The sequence below is a fragment of the Mastigoproctus giganteus genome, chromosome 13, assembly GCF_048544385.1.
Source record: "Mastigoproctus giganteus isolate SK-2022 chromosome 13, ASM4854438v1, whole genome shotgun sequence".
NCBI lineage: Eukaryota > Metazoa > Arthropoda > Arachnida > Uropygi > Thelyphonidae > Mastigoproctus > Mastigoproctus giganteus.
Genome location: NC_143587.1, coordinates 70,264,320 through 70,284,325, shown reverse-complemented (window position 1 = coordinate 70,284,325; position 20,006 = coordinate 70,264,320). Strand labels below are relative to the sequence as shown.

Here is a 20,006-nt window from a genome sequence, read left to right as displayed (position 1 = left end):
CATCTAAAGTTTTTGTCTGAAGAGGCTTAGAAATTGACATGTCATCAGAATGGAGCTACATTGTATAAAGTAGACTGGGGTACTGAATATTTCTTACTTTTAGGTGAAAAGCCAACAGTCCTGGTTAAACAAAAGTACAGTCCTCAAAACAGTCTTTCTATTCCTGCCATATTGTTGGCCCTGCAAGTGACATTCATTCAAACACCCTTGAATGCACAAGGATGGTTGATTTTTTCATTCAACCATCCTTGCAGTGTCAATGCACAATAGTTATGTGGAAGCCTAAGGTTTATTTTGATCTGTTTTGCAGCTCAAGTAAAGATCATAAGCTGTGTTGATCATAGAAGAAATTGTTCTTCTGTGCTATTAAATTACATATTTGCTACACACATAATAGAAATTTGTGCAATTTATCAAGTTTTCACATGATAAATATCAAATTTACTGAATTTAGAAACACAACCAGAAACAGTTTACTTAAAATTGCATAGCATATGCAAATCATTAATTACAGATGTAGAATCTAACATGATAGTGTGGCTTAGAACATAACCCAAATGGTCAGAATATGTCACAATGTGTTGCAACCTGTCACACAGTAATAAACAGTAATAAATGCTACCTACAGTCAATGATTTAAGGCTAACAGTTGTTGCCATTCTTCAGGAAAATTAAACTGTAATTTATGTTCTAATTACATATAAGCACAGCTTTTAATATAAAATAATGAAATTTTTCAAAAATTTGATGTGCTAGGAATATTTTAAAGTAATTTTTATACTCAGGGAGAAAAAGCGCATTAATTATCTTCCTTTACCAGAATGTTACCTACTAAGTTAACATTAATTACTGATGACGATTCTTAAAATCGTCATCAGATAAAACAATTGATATTAAGTATTCCTATCTAACACAGAGGAGTAAATGAAAATGAATTTTAATTAGAGCATTTCTGAAATTTATATATAACCAAGCATAATCAATTTAGAGATTTCAAAGGAATCCCTAAAATCAAAAGTTTAATTGCTTTCACTGAATGCAATTAAATTTTTGATTCTTATTTGATTATTTTTGATTCTTTCTTAGTGCAAGTAAGTGTACATGTTTGTCCATTCATGTTTTTAAATATGATGAAACAATAAAGCTATTCTTTTATCATTTTAAAGAAAGTTTAATTTAAAAAAATGCATTTACCTCTTCAGAATAAACAGACACAAACAGGAATTTATCTTGCTGTTGGAAAGATGACACATGTTTAGCAATAACTAAAAAAAAAACAGAAAAAAAAACCAACTCAATATAACAAAACTGAAACCCAAGTTTACATCTAGTAATTTAATAAAATGAGTTCATCCAATGTTGAAGCATCTGCCTTCTAATAATGAAGAGAAATTTCATATCTCAGTTTACGAGTAAGTACTGACATTACATTAACATTATAACTGACTCAGAAAAACAAAACTAGCGTGACTGGTTTCCAATTAACACAGTTGAATGCACTCCTGAAAACACAAGATAATTATTCAAAGTACAGATACGAGGCTGTGTTCACAAAACAATTGATTTAAAAATTATTTTAATGCTTGCACTGAAATTACCTACACCCTTTACTACTTGCTAGTGGGAGACAGAAGTGTTCAAAGCCGCTAAATGGATTTTCTTATTTATTGATTTGAAATTATTGTTTTTCTAAAACTTTTGATTTAAATTTAGTAGTATAGCATTATTTTGTGTTTTTCTGATTAATCTGCTGTATTTATTCTTTACTCGGCCTTGTAATTGCATAAAAGTATCGGTAAGGGTATCATATCCACGTGTTACGAGTTGCACTCCGCTGAACGAGAAGTTTCTTAGCCATATTTAGCCGGTTTATTGACCAAATGATACATCAAATTATTTTCTATATGTAGCTTATAGACCTAGTCAGGATCGTTAGTTTATTCTGAATTGAGACAGCGAGATTTGGAAGTTAATTAATACACAAGTGTCCATAGATTTACCGTTTGTAACTTGCCGCCATAGTTATACGACACAACGTTATATCCCGAACTAGATAGCGCAAGCTTAGTATAGTACAGTATATAATATAATATTGTAAATTAATCAGTAAAATCTATTAATTTTGTTAAACTTCATTGTCAATTAAATTGTACTTTTAACTAAATACATATAATGACTTAGATCACAAATGTAACATAATTAATTAATACATAACTTGATATGGAAGTTATATAAATGGAACTCGTAGATAATACTCGATACTGAAAACTATATATAGCATTATAACTGTATTGGGATACAAGTTTAGGGTTATAATTTTGTACTGAAATTGAAATTTTATTGAAATTAAATCGAAATCATGACTCAGACCAGAGCAGCAAAGCAAAAGGCTCAAGCTAATGGGAGTGCTGTGGCTCAGGGGAGAACTGACGGGGGCAGGTTGCTCTCTGAATCACAGCCTTTTAAAATGCACTGCTTGCATGATGTTTGTGGAACAATCGGGTATGGGACATGATATTGCCATAGGGGATGTATTTGTGTGTGCGCGATGCAAGAAGTGTAAAGAAATCAGGCGACAACTCAGCTTTGTTATGGGCCTATATGAGAGCTTGAAGGACGGGGTGGATGCCCTCGAAGGATCTAAATTGAGGTACCCATCAAGCTCTCAGCTGCCCACATCAATGCCAGAGCTTGAACTTGGTCATGACGCAACACAGTGGCAACCCCCAAGGCAGAATGCGCTGGTCCCACAGGAACTAATAGTTGTTGGTGACTCTATTGTCAGGGAAACGGGGAACATGCTTTGTAAAAAGGATAGGTGGAACAGGACCAGGGTATGTCTGCCAGGGGCAAAGGTTGATGACGTTGTAGAGCGGATATCATCTTTTAAGGGCACAAAAGGTGATATAGTTGTACATGTTGGCACTAATGATATTAAGAGTAGGAGACCGGCAGAATTACTTAACAAGTACAGGTAACTGTTGAAAAAAAGCAGTGAATTAGGGTTGAATTTGAAAGTGTCTGCAATTCTGCCCAAACACGATAGGAGGGAGTATATGATGAGAGCCTTGTCGATCAATTCAGCCCTGAAAAGATTGTGCAAGGCTCAAGGGTAGAATTTTTTTCAGCCTGGTCTGTACTAGTTAACAGGAGAGGCTGCTTCTACAGGGATGGGATACACTTAAATAGAAAGGGTGCAAGAATATTTGCTGATGCTATCGAGGCAGTGTTGTTAGGTGGGTCGGAAAACTGCTAGCTTGGGGGGGGATACAAGGACTAATAGATTAACAGTAGCAACTGGCAGAGGTGAATGTGATTCTTGCACTGCTTCTATTGGAATGAGCACCAGCCTGGAAAACAAGATGCAGGATATTTCAGAGATTGCTGGATATTTCAGAGAGATTTCAGAGTCATTGCAGTACAAGTAAACACATGGGTTGTGTTAGGGTAGCTAAGAATAGAAACAGGTGCATGTATACTTGCGTGTACACCAATGCTAGGAGTTTAGTAAATGAATTTGATGAATTTGAGGTATTGCTCAAAACATCAAAGGTGGATATTGTTGGGATATCAGAGACGTGGTGTCACACAGATATAAGGAATGCAGAAGTGGAATTTGGGGAGTACAATGTCTGGAGTTTGGTGTGACATAAGCATTGGGAGATCAAAATTGAGAGTAGGAGTGTGCTATAGGCCTAATGACTCTGATGAGTATAATAAGAAACTGTACAGGGAAATAGAGTGGGCCAGTAAATCAGAAAGTCTTATAATGGAAGATTTTAATTTCCCAGATATTGACTGGAATTTGGGGGCTGGTCACTCACACACTAGCAGGGCTTTTGTGGATTTATTGGATGATTGTTTTCTACATCAGAATGTTCGGGAGGCAACTAGAGGGAGTAATACTCTTGATTTGATTATCAGCAGTGATTCTTCATGCATTAAGAATCTGCAGATAAATGAACCACTAGGTGGCAGTGATCACAGTGTGCTGAAGTGGGATTTACTCAAAGAGGTAACTACCATCAGGGGTAAAGGGAAGGGTAATTGCTTTCATAAAGGCGACTACGATGGTCTGAGACAGTATTTAAATTCTATACAGTGGGACCAGCTGATGATGTTACCAACAGCAAATTCAAAATGGGAAGCATTCAAAGAACTTATCTTGGAAGCTACTAGGCTTTACGTACCAACTAAGAAATATTGTTCAAGGTTTAGGCCTAAATGGATGTCAGATGAACTAATGAGACATATGGCAGAGAAGAAAAATGCATGGGATACATATAAATTAACATGTGACACAGAAGCCTATGATAGATATAAGTTGATCTATAACCAAGTTACAAAGGAGGTTAGGCAGGCGAAGGCAGATTACAACAAATCTTTGGCAAACAATGCAAAGAACAACAGCAAAGAGTTGTTTACTTATGTAAACTCTAGGATGATGGGGATGAACCAGATTGGTCCACTCGATATCGATGGTTCAACTGTTGATGATCCAGCTCAGGTAGCTAACAAACTAAATGAATATTTTGCATCAACATTCACACATGAGGAGTTATTTAGCGAGGGGAATGCCAGCGGTATTCAACTCTGGCAGTAAGCTAGATAATCTTGTAATAACTGAGAGTAAAGTGGAGAAGAAATTGTTGAAGATAAACACAAGAAAGGCACCTGGGGTGGATGGGATCTATCCAGTTATATTAAAGGAGTCAACAAAGGAAGTAAGCAAACCCTTAGCCATAATTATGAGAGCTTACTTGGACTCAGGGGAGGTACCCATAGACTGGAGATGTGCAAATGTGACTCCAATTCACAAAGGAGGATCAAAGGCTGACACAAGTAATTATAGACCTGTGAGTTTAACTTCTGTTCCAGGAAAATTAATGGAGGCACTGGTTAAAGAAGCATTGCAGGATCATCTAGACAAGACTTCAGTTATAGCTCGGACACAGCATGGTTTTGTTAAGGGAAAGTCTTGCCTGACCAATTTGATTGGATACTATGATGCAGTCACAAAAGAACTGGATGCAGGGAATAACTTTGATATTATATATTTGGATCTTAGAAAGGCTTTTGATACTATTGCACATGTAAGACTGCTGCACAGCAGTCTTCCATGTGTAACAGTATGGAGCAGTGTGGCATTGGAGGAAAATTGCTGCTATGGATAAAGGGTGGTTGAGGGGAAGAAGGCAGAGAGTGGTAATCAACGGACACTGCTCATCGTGGACTAATGTTATTAGTGGAGTCCCTCAGAGTTCAGCGTTGGATCCATTACTGTTTTCTGTATTTATAAATGATATTGATGATGGTATATCAAGCTTAATGTCCAAGTTTGCAGACGATACAAAGGTTGGCAAGGTTGTTAAGAACACTACTGATGCTATGCTGCTGCAACAGGATCTGGAAAGGTTGAGCAAATGGGTTGAGAGGTGGCAAATGAAGTTTAACATTGACAAATGTAAAGTACTGCATATGGGAAACAGTAACCCCAGAGCAATGTATCAACTCTGTGGTACTACACTGACAGTGGCAGAGAATGAAAAGGACCTGGGGGTAATTGTGCAGGCAGATATGAAATTTTCTGAGCAGTGCAGACTGTCTGCAAAAGTAGCTCATGGTGTCTTATCAATAATATACAGGAATTTTTCTGGTAGGGATAAAGAGGTTATTATTCCCTTGTATAAGGCAATGGTTAGACCACACCTTGAGTACTGTATACAGGTCTGGAGGCCTCATTTCAAGAAGGATGTAGAGCTGCTGGAACGAGTACAGAGAAGGGCAACAAGATTAGTGAATGGAACAAAGGATTGCACTTACGAAGAAAGGCTTAAGTTTTGCAAATTACGGTGTCTGTAGACTAGGAACCGGCGAGGTGATCTGACAGAGGTGTATAAAGCCTTGAATGGTTTGAGCATGCTCAATGCTGATGGGATTCTGCCTCTTGTTCAGAATAATCACCTGAGAGGGCATAAATTCAGATTGAGGAAAGACAGAGGTAGGATAGATGTGCTGAAATTTGCCTTTAGCCAGTGGGTAGTTGGTTGGTGGAACAGACTTCCATCCCTTGTTGTGGAAGTTGATAGCCTAAATAAATTTAAGGCTCAACTGGACAGGCATTTCAAATGAACGGAGTGGTGAAGTGGAAGCTTTTTTTTTTTTTTTTTTTTTTGGCTGATGCTGCATAAGCTTGCTTTCTTGCATCACATGCCTGTACTAATGCTAATGCTACTTTGGAAATCAAATAATTATGTAAACACAGAAAACAGGGGCACAAAATTATGTGTGTGTTTGTTTTAGACCATTTCAAACCAAAGGGTGTTATGGCGCACATTTATTACCATATAATTAATCACAATTAGCATAGGCATAAGATGCAAGAAAGCAAGCTTATGCAGCATCAGCCAAGGAAAAAAAAAAAAAAAACATCCCATTTCATCCCTCCATTCTTCCCAAATGCCTGTCCAGTTCAGCCTTAAATTTCCTTAGGCTATCAACTTCCACAACAAAAGATGGAAGTCTGGCTAAAGGCAAATTTCTGCACATCTATTCTACAACTGTCTTTCCTCAATTTGAATCTATGTCCCCTCAGGTTCTTAATTTGAGCAAGAAGAAGAATCTCATCAGCATTCAGCTTGCTCAACCCATTCAGGCCTTATACACTTCAATCAGATCACCTTGCAGGTGCCTACTCTCCAGGCACTGCAATTTACAGAACTTAAGCCTTTCTTGGTAAGAGCACCCCTTTGTTCCCCTCACCAATCTTGTTGCCCTTCTTTGTACTCATTCTAGCAACTCTACATCTTTCCTAAAATGAAGCCTCCACGATTTATACACAGTACTCTAGGTGTGGCCTGACCACTGCCTTGTACAATGGGATAATCACCTCCCTGTACCTGCTAGCAAAATTCCTATATATCATTGACAAGAGTCTGTGACCTGCCCTGGTAGCCCATCTGCACTGCTCAGCAAACTTCATATTTGACTGCACAATTACCCCCAGGACTTTTTCACTTTCCACTTCAATGAACAACACTTGTATTTAATATTTCTATAATTATAATAATGGTTTATTTAATTAAATGATTTTTGACAAAATTAGGCAAGTAGTATGATAAGGAAATTTATTTAATATGCAATGCAGACAGGCTGCCAAGACAGCTTATGAAGGTTTTGTCTATGATATTCAGGAACTTTGCTAGCAGGGGCAATGAAGTCATTATCCAATCGTATAAGGCAATGGTTATCTTGAGTACTGCATACAGGTTTGGAGGCCTCATTTTAGGAAGGAAGTAAATCTACTGGAATGGGTGCAGGGAAGGGCAACCAGATTGGTGAAGGAAATGAAAAGGTGGTCATACCAAGACAGGTTTCGTTTCTGCAAACTACAGCATCTTGAGACTATGCACCTGAAAGGTGATCTGATCAATGGCATTCTTCTTCTTGCCAAGACTACACACATGAGGGAGCATAAATTCAAATTCAGGAAGGATGGTTGCAGGATAGATGTGAGGAGGTTTGCCCTCGGCAAGTGGGGGTGGTGGTTGACTGTTGGAATAACTGTTAATTATAGTTTTTGTTTTCATTATGCAGTTTTATAGTTTTCTTTCATTTGATTATTTTAATTGTTTGATCAGGCAGCAGTTAGTAGCTCTCCAATATTGCTTGCAGTCAGCAGCAATCTTCACAAGTGGTACTAAAAGTATTTAGTTTAGTCACTGCTGCGAGAGAGAGAGAGTAGCCAAATTTTAGTTCTACCTGTCATCACAGAACTGAAGGTAAGAACTCTTCTTATCGGTGCTCCAAAAGAAGAAAAGAGATGCCTCATCTTAAACGAAAAACACCTTTGGAATAAAAAAGTGGAAAAAGGCGACACAGAACAGGACTAAGTTCAGGAGCACAGGTTTTGATAACAAGTGGTTAAATACCATCAAGACCTGGAACTTTCTTAGCATCAAGATTCATCAAAATCTTTCTGACATGCTTTTGATGGAAGACCACAGGAGGCAATGAATGGAGCATACTGGGAATGGTGGGATGTGTTTAACCAAGGTCATTAATACACAAGTTAGAAGAAAATTAGGATGCTGTCAGGTTGGTCTTATCCTTGGCAGAAGTGGCAATAGAACCATCTGATTTTGACAGAAGTGGGAACAGAGATGAGCAAAAGTTGCGGCTAATAGCTTTGGCAAGAGACCAGAATACTAGCTACTATTTGGACAAGAATCAAGTTTTCTATACTTATCCTGTTTCAAATCTAGTTTGGACTGGTTAATAACTGCTTTACAACTGTTTCGAGCTTTGGTGTAGGCAGAAAATGAAAATGAAGATTTGGAAACAAGCCAATTATGATATGCAATATTCTTCTCTTGAACAGCCTTAGCACATTTATTGGAAAACCAAGGTTTAGATAAAGGATGAAATTTTAAGGTGGAGTGTGGAATGAAGGATTCCAACCCTACAAGAATAATTTTACTGATACGATGAGCAAAAGTTGACATCAGAAGTTCTGAAACAGTAATCTGACCAAGGGAAAGATGAAAAGAAATCTTGCAGATCATCCCATTTTGCATTCTTGTAGTGTCAAATAACACAAGGTTGGGAATGGCTACGAGAGAAAAGCTCTCTTGTAGCCAAAGAAACCATCACCAAGTTGTCATCTGAGTTGCCTAGAAGACCATTCACCTCAACAGTGTATTTAGAAGGGTTTTTTTGTGAAAAAAAGATCAAGCATGTTGGTTTTGTGGTTAGGATTGTCTGGTATTCTGGTAGGTAAATGAACAATCTATGTGAAGTCATTAGTAATCGCAAAAGTCTCAGCATTACAGCCAGTGTGGTCCGTGTGACCAGAAAACGGAAGCCAACCAGAGTTGTGAACATTAAAATCATCAAGGAAAATTACCTCATTGTTAGGAAAGTTAGACTTGATAAGTCAGGTTTCAAAGCAAGAAAGCCAAAGAGTTCCAAATGATTAGTGAAGTTGGGAGAATGATAAAGGCAGCAGATGGATTTGACAGACAGAGTGTGGTTGAGAGAGAGTTTAAGCCAGAGGAATGAAAAGAGGAGATTCCAAATTACCAAGTCTCTGATAGGGGATATCAGAATGGATATGTGTACAAGTACCTGATTTGAAACGAAAGGCATTGTACAGCAAATAATCTGGACAACTGAGATGAGCAGGGATCGAATCAACCAATAACAGAGATTCTTTCAGAAAAATAACATGGGGTTTGGCAGACTGTAAGTCGAAATGGACATCACTGAGATTGGATCTGAGACCACGTATATTTGTGAAATAAATGAAGTGTTTAATTATCACAATGTTCAAAGTCAGCAGTTCTAGTTATGGCAATTTGATGATGGAGCAGTTCTCGTACAGGGACATTACACAAAGCTATATACCATTAATGTTAATTTAAATATTCAAAAAAGTTCCTCCCATAGGAACTTTCATAAAAAATTCAAATGGGATTCAAATCTAATGGCCTTTTCTATATAGTGTGGCAAAATAACGTTCATAATCATTTTAGCAATCACAAGGAAAGATGGACAGATGGTTAGAGTAGAAACCCTGCAATTAAATCATTTACTTGACCTATTATCCACTTCCAACATCTCATATATGTATTTTCATATACATTAGGAACTTTTATACTATGTAGATATGAAAAAAAAAAGAAAAGCGCTTTTTATTTAAACTTATGTCATTTACAAGAACATTTTTGCAGGGCACCACTGCTAAACTATCAAAACAGATAGCTTGATAGCAGTGGTGTCCTATGAGTGCAGCCTTATTCATACTTTGCCCACTTATCTGATGACAGAATTTGGAAAGAACCTTGAAACATCTTCAGATAGCAATTTAATGTCGATATTGTGATTGTAAATAACATCAGTATAAATAAAAAAAAAACAATTTTTCAATCCATGTGGTATTGTCATCTGTCTTTGTATTGTGCCTTTTTATAGTTTTTTTATGTTTTAATACAATAAGTTCTTGCTGTTTGTCATGGTAACATTCCTAGAACTGCAACACACAATGGAATAATCACCCTCCATATGCACCGACTTGCTGCTATTATTATTATTATTATTATTATTATTATTATTATTTGGTTTTTAGGAGCATTAGTAACTAAGGCCATATTGCGCTGGGGATATGAGGTGGTCATTCCCTGACCTTTCTGCATCTTCCATATTTGGTGGTCACAGGCTCAAACCCCGGTCTAATCAAGAAGCGTGTGCTATGCACTGTTGCTCCTGCCCACCTGGCTACAGAGGTGCCGCACTGACTTGCATATGACAGGTATTGTATGAAAGAAATGTTCTAAAAGCAAAAAAAATTATATATATATATACATACTGTCTTTTTCTATTTTTTTCAAGTTCGTAAAACTATTAGTGCAATATGAGGGTGATATGAACGCTCCATCTATCCTTAATCCTATCGCTATTTTTGCCTTCTTTTGAACATCTTTTCTCCCCTTCCCCTCCCCTAGAATTTACAATTCCCTATACCATTTGCTTGTCTATACTTTTTCATGCACTTCACATACATTTGTATTATATTCCACATTACACTTTTGTAAATTTGTATATATTTGTATTTATTTTAATTTACATTTTTTACACTGCATAGGGACTACCTTGTCTATTAGTATTACAATAAAGGGCCACATATTTGCCTCCCTTTTTCTAATACTACAGACAAGTTTGGAAACACAGTGCCTGATACATGGTCAGGAGTAGTCTCCTGATGAATTTCCTGGAATATAGTGTTATTTATGTACTCGTATATTCCCTTTTTTTTTTTTTTTCCCTCAGTCCCAGTTCATTTTTACACAAGGTTTTTCAAATTCCTTCACCTGTTTAACCACTACTTCACTTCCACTTTCTACTATCCTTTAAACTTCATAACTTTTGTTATATTCCTTTTTCTGCTTATTTTGCTTCTTAACTGTTATATATTCCCGATGGGAGAAATCCCAGGTGCCGTCTGACACGAACATATATATATATATATATATATATATAATTATATATTGTGTTTTTAAAAATTAATATAAATGCCTAAATGATTATTTTCAATTTATCCCTTGCAACGTTAATGCTATTGCCGTGTGGCAATTAGACAGTAGTTAGTTGTATTGATTTGTTGATTAATTAATGTTATTTAAAGTTTGTTAAAATAATTATAATTTTAACTTTAATTTCATTAGGTATTAATCATATCTTTAATACCATTACCCCCAGGAATAGGTTAGACTACATTTTCTAACTGAATCTCCTGTTCCGTTTACACCTTAATACCTTTACAGAAATTAAACACCAGAAAATTGAAGTAGTTTATACAATCAAACTATAATATATAATTATACATATATTTGAATAACGTTTGAAATAGTTGGAAACTGAATCTTTCATAATAAAAAATAAAATAAAAAGGTAAAGCAAACATCAGAGGCAGCAAAAAGCATATTCCTCTACATGATGCTTGAAATATAAAATAAAAAATAATTTAGAATAAGAATTAAAAAAATAATAATAATAATGCCAGCAGCATTATGGCAAGACAAGAGCGAAAATAGTCAAATTAAACATAACAATCAAACCAACAGGGAGGGGTAACAAGAGTAAAAATATGCTGCAGAAACTCTAAGATAATTTAAAACATCTAAATGTAAAGATAATAAAATAATAATCCATTAAATTTCGAATACCAATTAAATAGAAATTTAACGGCGCCCCCCTCTGATGGGCACCAGGTCCAAATTTATGTGAAATATCACCAACAGAGATGTAAACCACTACAATAAAATAAACCAAAAATAGACTGACCATTATGCCCCATCTCAACAGTTAACAGTAATACACTATGGATGGAGTGCTCGTATCTGTTCTATTTTTAATTTTCACTGCATCAGGACCACCACTATTCAAGTCTTCTGCACTGGCAGTTCGATCTGGGGATCAGGTGGCGGACTGATCTTTCAATCGACTCGCCTTTGCGGCGATTTGTCTAGTGATCGAAATGCAGCAATTCCCTGACCATTATTGGCCTTGTGGTCCTCTTTTTTTTTTTTTTTTTTTTTATGAAAACCCCAAACATGAAAGGTATGAAAACCTACAGTACTTAGTACTGTGCATGAGTTGAAGGAGAAGTATGGGGGGAGGGAGATGCCGGAAACTTTGCTCTACAGACTAAACATGGGTTTGTTGAGATGGGGTGTAATGGTCCGTCTATTTTTGGTTTATTTTTGTTTTATTTTATTGTAGTGGTTTACACCTCTGTTGGTGATATTTCACATAAATTTGGACCTGGTGCCTGTCAGAGGGGACGCTGTTAAATTTCTATTTAATTGGTATTTGAAATTTAATGGATTATTATTTTATTATCTTTACATTTAAATGTTCTAAATTATCTTAGAGTTTCTGCTGCAATATTTTTACTCTTGTTAACCCTCTCTTCCCTCCCTATTGGTTTGATCATTATGTTTAATTTGACTATTTTCACTCTTGTCTTGCCATGCTGCTGGCATTATTATTATTATTTTTAAATTCTTATTCTAAATTATTTTTATTGTCTTATATATACTGTATATACATACATACATATATATATATATATATATATATATCTGATAATTAAAATAAATATGATATTTAAAATAAAAACATCAGCCAGTAGTACGGCAATAATACAGAGCGAAACGAAACGCAAAATAATATAAAATAAACAAACAGGGAAGGGAAAATAGAGATAATAGGACAAAAAGGTAGTTGATAATCCCCTGTATAATTTAGTCAATTAAGTCATTAAACCCAATTAATAAAAAATGTAAATTTAAAATAGTGCCAATTATAAATAATTTAGCGGTACCCCCCTCGAAGGTACCAGTTCCAAAAGACGTGAAATATCACCAAAAAGGGTTAAAGAAACTACCAAAAAACTAAAATATCAAAATGATAGACTGACCATCATGCCCCATATCGACAGAGGACCACGAGGCCAATAATGGTCATGGAATCACTGCATTTCAATCGTCATTGAAAACCCTTTTTGGTGATATTTCATGTCTTTTGGAACTGGTACCTTCGAGGGGGGTACCGCTAAATTATTTATAATTGGCACTATTTTAAATTTACATTTTTTATTAATTGGGTTTAATGACTTAATTGACTAAATTATACAGGGGATTATCAACTACCTTTTTGTCCTATTATCTCTATTTTCCCTTCCCTGTTTGTTTATTTTATATTATTTTGCGTTTCGTTTCGCTCTGTATTATTGCCGTACTACTGGCTGATGTTTTTATTTTAAATATCATATTTACTTTAATTATCAGATATAATTAGGCATCATGTGGAGGATGTGCATTTGCTGCCTCTAATGATAGCTACATAGCCATATTTATTTATTTTTATTACTTTTGCCTAATTTTTACCTCACATAATATATATATATATATATATATATATATAATTTTTTTTTTAAATTAAATAAAATGAAACATAAGCCAGTAGTATGGCAAAAACTGTAGAGCGAAATTAACATAAAAATAACCAAATAAACGAACAAACGGAAAAGAAGAATAAAAGTTAGACATAAATAATAGCTCAGAAACCCCTGTATAATTTCGAACTTTAAATCCAATTAACATGACGTATATAAATTCAGAATATGTTTTATTTTATTTAATTTAAAATATATTTCGGCTTCATATGGAGGAATTGCGAGTGGCTGCCTCTAATGAATGCTTAATTATCTATTTATTTAATTTATTATAATTTAACTTTTGTCAATATTTAATATAATTCAAAGGCAGTATGGGTTGATATGCTAATTTAGCAGCGCCTGTGCCGCCATCTATTTTCCTTTCTTCTATATAAGCTGATTCAGCTTACAGTATGTCAGTGGTGTGGCTCTGCTTTAGAGTGCTGTCTGTCCTATAATTTATTTTTCGCTGCATAAGGACCACCGCCGTGCAAATCCTCTGCATTGGAGGATCGATCGGAAGAGGAAGGGTGATTTGGTACTTCGATCCTTTCACCATTGCGACGATTGGTATAGCGATTGAAATGCAGCGATTCCATGATCATTATTGGCCTCGTGGTCCTCTGTAGATATGGGGCATGATGGTCAGTCTATTTTATTTTATTTTAATTTATTCTGATTTTGTCATTTTTAGTAGTTCCTTTAACCCCCTTTATTGGTGATATTTCACATCTTTTGAAACTGGTACCTTTCGGGGGGGGGTACCGCTAAATTAATATGTAATTGGCATTATTCTAAATTTATATACGTCATGTTAATTGGATTTAAAGTTCGAAATTATACAGGGGTTTCTGAGCTATTATTTATGTCTAACTTTTATTCTTCTTTTCAGTTTGTTCGTTTATTTGGTTATTTTTATGTTAATTTCGCTCTACAGTTTTTGGCATACTACTGGCTTATGTTTTATTTTATTTAATTTAAAATATATTTCGGCTTCATATGGAGGAATTGCGAGTCGCTGCCTCTAATGAATGCTCAATTATTTATTTACTTTATTATAATTTAACTTTTGTCAATATTTAATGGTAGTATATATATATATGTATATATATAAAAATGTATATATGAACTTAAGAATAAATTATAAGATTATTATAAGATAATTATAATAGTATAAATAAATAACTAACACTAAATTTCCATATATATACTGCATACCTAAATTTCATAAATCACCTATAGGTTTTAGATTTATTACCTTGTGTAGAGACAGCTACGCTAAGATACCACACCTAAACTAGTTTATCTGCTTAACATTATATTTGACAACATAGATAATTCAAAAATTATACTCAATAATAGCCCAATATTAAGTTATTTAAATACCAATATAAATAAAAATACCATAGAACATATTAATACGTATGACTTTAATAATCTGTTTACCAGTATCCCTCATAATAGTCTAAAAACTGTGTTTAGTGATTATTACTAAATAATCACTAAACAATACTACTGGGATGACCTAATTAACCTCTGCATTTTCAATAACTACATATTTAACGGAAGTAACATATACAAGCAATACATAGGCATTGCGATGGGAGCTTGTTGTTGTTTGGTTTTTAGGAGCATTAGCAACTAAGGTCATATTGCTCCCGGATATGCGGTGGTCATCCCCTGACCTTTCCGCATCCTCCGTATTTGGTGGTGACGGGCTCGAACCCCGGTCTAATCAAGAAGCGTGTGCTACGCACTACTGCTCCTTCACACCTGGCTACGGAAGCACCGGGAGGGGGGGGGAGCTTGTAGCTCCTGTCTCATCGCTAACCTATACCTTCACCATTTTGAAATTAACTTCAAAAATGACATAAAACTATACAGATATATAGATGATTTGATTGTTATTAACAATTTTAACTTCCTCACAGAAGTTATTAAACACTATAGAGTGTACTAATACTCTTAGTTCCAAAAAAGCTATCTATCTTGACTTAGACATATGCATAGATAACAATATATTACATACCAAACTATATGACAAACAAAACGATTTTCAATTTAATTCCATAGACCTAACTAATTGGAACTCTAATATCTCCAAATGGGTTCACAGAAATATTATAGTGGCTCAATGTATTAGAAGAATTAACATATGCAACAATGTAGATAATATTATAGACACACTCATCAAATTCAGATCTAAGTTAATAAAAAATGGATTCCCTTATTATTTTATTACACGAAACCTACATAAAGCTATACTGATAACTTTTAATAAAAGACATAAAAACCTTAACCCACATCTTATTATAGATAAAGTTTTGACTACACACACCACATAGACCATGCATCTTATATAATTTTAATTAGTTATCTATATTACTGACAATTTTTAACTTTTGCAGGGTATGTATGTACATAGTAGGCACTGCCCATGGAGTAGGTTATATATAGCTTACACTCATTGAAAATGGGTAGGAAATAATTCTGTTATACTCTATTTTGTCTCCGAGAACCATCTAATTGTTTTCATTACCAAATTCTAGTTCCTTATTCCTATACAAAAATTACAGAGGGCGCTTCGGCTATTTGATTTAATTATGACAATTTTAGTTACTTTACTTGCTTTAACTCCAGATCCAAGAGGGCACTCTTGTAATCTAGCGTCTGATATACAGCTACACATGCTTTACTCCTTGTTCTTTTCTAACTTTGTTTTTACTGGTGGTAAGCATGCTTATTTCTTAATCTATATCTACTAGGAGATATTTATTGATACATCTAACATAACGGTCTATCTAATCTATATTTATCTGCCACTTACTAGCCTTTCCTGTTATTATTATTATATATTATGCTATATAATTTTGGCTATATCTTCAGCTTCCTAGACGGTGATACTTAAACCAGGATTCCTTACTATAAGGAATGGGAAGTTACACTCCCGGTTTTATCCTACGTACCATCATGGCTAATCTTTTTCTATACTTTCTGTTTGCTGTATAAACCTACTTTTCATACCTCATGAACTATTAGAGCAATTCGAGGGGGACTGAGGTACTATTGCTATACTTTACCCTAATTCAGTTTTCCTTCAGTTAGCTTATGCTACTACTGATACCAATATAGCTCATTATACCATATATATGAACAGCAGTGGATAGATCTTTCTATATTGTCTTTTGCTTTTGTAATTCTAGGTCTCTTTCTATAAATTCATGATTTAGATATCTGTCGGGCTAATAGTCATCCAGCCAGTTAACAACTAAATTGTGATATACCATGGTGCTATTTTGTAGCATAACCATTACCTTACATCTTATTATTAATTATTATTTTTTCGCTTAACATATATTATTTTGCTTTCACCTGGACTTCGTTAAGCTAGTGGATGATAACAGAAACAGATAGCTACGTTAATTACGGTTGATACATCGAGAGGGTTATCCCTAGAAAAAGTCCCTTTCAATGTATCTTTTTACACATAATTAACATCTTTTAATCTTTTAATTTAATTTTAATTGTAATTTACTTTGCTTTGTAGTCCATATATGTTTTCAGGAATGACCACTGGTGCCAGCATAGGCTATTATATGTTACTTGGGTTGTTACGTCGTTCGTCGTCGGCACGTTAACCTGCATTATTTGTAACCGTACTTCAATATAGATTCAGTATCTTACATATTAGCCTCCTCTAAATAGATAAATTACTTAGACTATATTAAATATATACACCAATGAGCTAAAACATTATGCCCACTTACATAATATGATGTTGGTCCTCCACATGCAGCCAAAACAGCTTGTACCTGGCGAGGCATGGACGCTACAAGATTTCTAAATGTGTCTTGTGGTATCTGGTACCAACACGTAACCAGCAGATCCTTTAACTCCTATAAGGTCCGTGGTTGAGATGTTGCGGATTGGAGTTGCTGTTCCAACACAAACTACAGATGCTCAATGGGATTGATGTCTGGGGAATTTGGAGACCAGGACAATACCTGGAAGTCTTCCTCATGTTCCACGAACCAGTCTAGAACAATCCGGGCATTGTGACATGGTGCATTATCCTGCTGAAAGGTGGCAACACCAGAGGGGAAGACCGTTGCCACAAAAGGGTGTACCTGGTCAGCAACGATGTTTAGGCAGGTGGTAGAACTCAGAGTGCCTGGCACATGGATTACTGGACCCAGGGTATCCCAGCAGAACATCGCTCAAAGCATGACACCGAGGCCGCAGCTTGTGTCTGTCCCAAGGTGCATCCAGGTGCCATCACTTCCCCAGGTAAATGACGCACACATACCTGGCCGTCCACATGGTGCAACAGGTTGTTGTTGTTGTTATTTGGGCTTTAGCAGCACTAGCAACTAAGGCCATATTGCTCCAGGGATATGCGGCCGTCATTCCCTGACCTTTCCGCATCCTCCGTATTTGGTGGTCACAGGGTCGAACCCCGGTCTAATCAAGAAGCGTGTGCTACGCACTGCTGCTCCTGCCCACCTGGCTACGGAGGCGCCAGTGTAACAGGAAACGTGATTTACTGGACCAGACAACCTTCTTCCAATCACTGAAGGTCCAGTTTCGATGCTTGCCTGCCCACTGTAGACGCTGTCGCTGGTGAACCGTGGTTAGCATGGGCACTCGGAGTGGCCTGCGGCTACACAGCCCCATTTTCAGCAGGGTTCGATGTAATGTGTGTTGTGACACATTGCTCCCATCACCAGCATTCCAATTACTGGGCAATAATGCCCACCCGGATGTTTTGGGTGAGCAAAGGTTCTCCCGAAACATCCGGGAAAGCCTTTACTCGCCTCGAACATCGATGAGCCGTGGTCGTCCAACACCTCGCCGACGGTTTGTGAGTGTTCCCTCCTCGGACCACTTTTGGTACTAACATGGCTGACCGTGACATCCCACCAGCCATGCCGTTTTGGATGTGCCCTGACCCAGTCGTCTGGCCATTACAATTTGGCCTTTGTCAAACTTGCTTAAGTCTGCTGCCTCTCTCATCTGAAGAACAAGAGTAACACTGATTAACGAAGTTCAGCATCAAGTGTTTTTTACACTGTGTCCCGACCCGTGCCGTAGTTCACCTGCAGTTGCTTTGATTTGCATAATGACTCGCTAGTCATGTTTTGGCTCATCGGTGTATATATATATATATATATATATATATATATATATATATATATATAGGGTCACTACAAACCTGATACTCCCAAATAGTACAATTTAAAAACAAAAATGTATAAATAAGTTAAGTACATATACAACCCATGCACATGTAATGTCTAAATTGTCACAGACAATAGCATTAACACTGGAGCCAATATTTACAATACTTACGCCATTTAATATTTAAATCTAAATGTTTTTTGTCACGATACCAATATTATTGACACTGACTGTACCCTGGATTGCTCACCAGCTACAGGGACAACAGTATAAAATAGTAATTATAAATTAGTAAATAAAAAATAAATAATACATCATACTACGGAAGTATTAAGCAACAGTATGGACCATAGCCAATATTGAGTATAAATAAGTTAGCACCATGAATACTACAATGAAACAGAGAAAAATGCTGTACAGGTACCACAGCATAAATTGCACCCCGGGCTTAGACATGACCTCGCAGCACCCGAATCTTCCTGAAAACGGCCACATAGCATACAATGCTGCCACACCTCATGTGAATACACTGAAACACCAACGAAACATAACACACAAGTGCATCCCATACGATGAAGACTATATAGATAGTCTACACCAGCAAAATCTACTAAAATTTAATAAATGTAACAGTAAATTATGTAAAATGTGCCCATACATGCATAGCCAGCACAGCCATAACACAGAAAATTCACCAATTTTTTGCCACACAAAGGGAGTAATATACTTGATAACATGTAAAGAATGTGGCATCAAGTATATAGGACAAACCAGCACTGAACTACATATAAGACTAAATCTGCACCGATCTCAAATAAAGAAATATGGGGAAAATTCACCCAAAGACAGAAATGATACAGTCAAATACACCAATGAAATAGAGCTAAGACACTTCCAAAAACACAACTTTACTAATATCACCATAGCCATACTAGCCATCATGGAAAACACCAAAAAAACGGGAACTACTAGAAGATCTTTTCATTCTTCAATACAAATCCCTCTACCCTTATGGGTTAAATTCCTACCATTGAACCTTATAGGTTCAATGGTAGGAATTTCACCTACTCCAGTTATAAACAATGCACATATGCAATTTTTCAATTAACAAAAAACATACAAAGTAATGGATTTAGAAAATATAAAATTAAGCAAGATTATAGTAGCTATAATAAGACAAGACATTAACAATTTTGAAAAACTCCTCACGGAATGGGATACAGATCCCATTAACATAAAAACAATACATAACACCATGTTTGCACTAAAACATAGTAAGCTAAAAGCCGTAAACAAGATATACCATAAGATTTCTATCAAAAATATACAT

General features: G+C 35.8%; 1 protein-coding gene across 1 annotated transcript in view; it reads right to left on the bottom strand.

Moving 5' to 3' along the window:
* Positions 1 to 1,176: 1,176 nt before the first annotated feature.
* Positions 1,177 to 20,006, bottom strand: part of LOC150076149 (uncharacterized) — a 120,263-nt gene continuing 101,433 nt past the window's right edge. The window contains exon 9 of the mRNA XM_090387270.1: positions 1,177 to 1,265. Within this exon, the coding sequence (XP_090243396.1) occupies positions 1,177 to 1,265 (89 nt within the window). The remainder of the gene's footprint in view (positions 1,266 to 20,006) is intronic.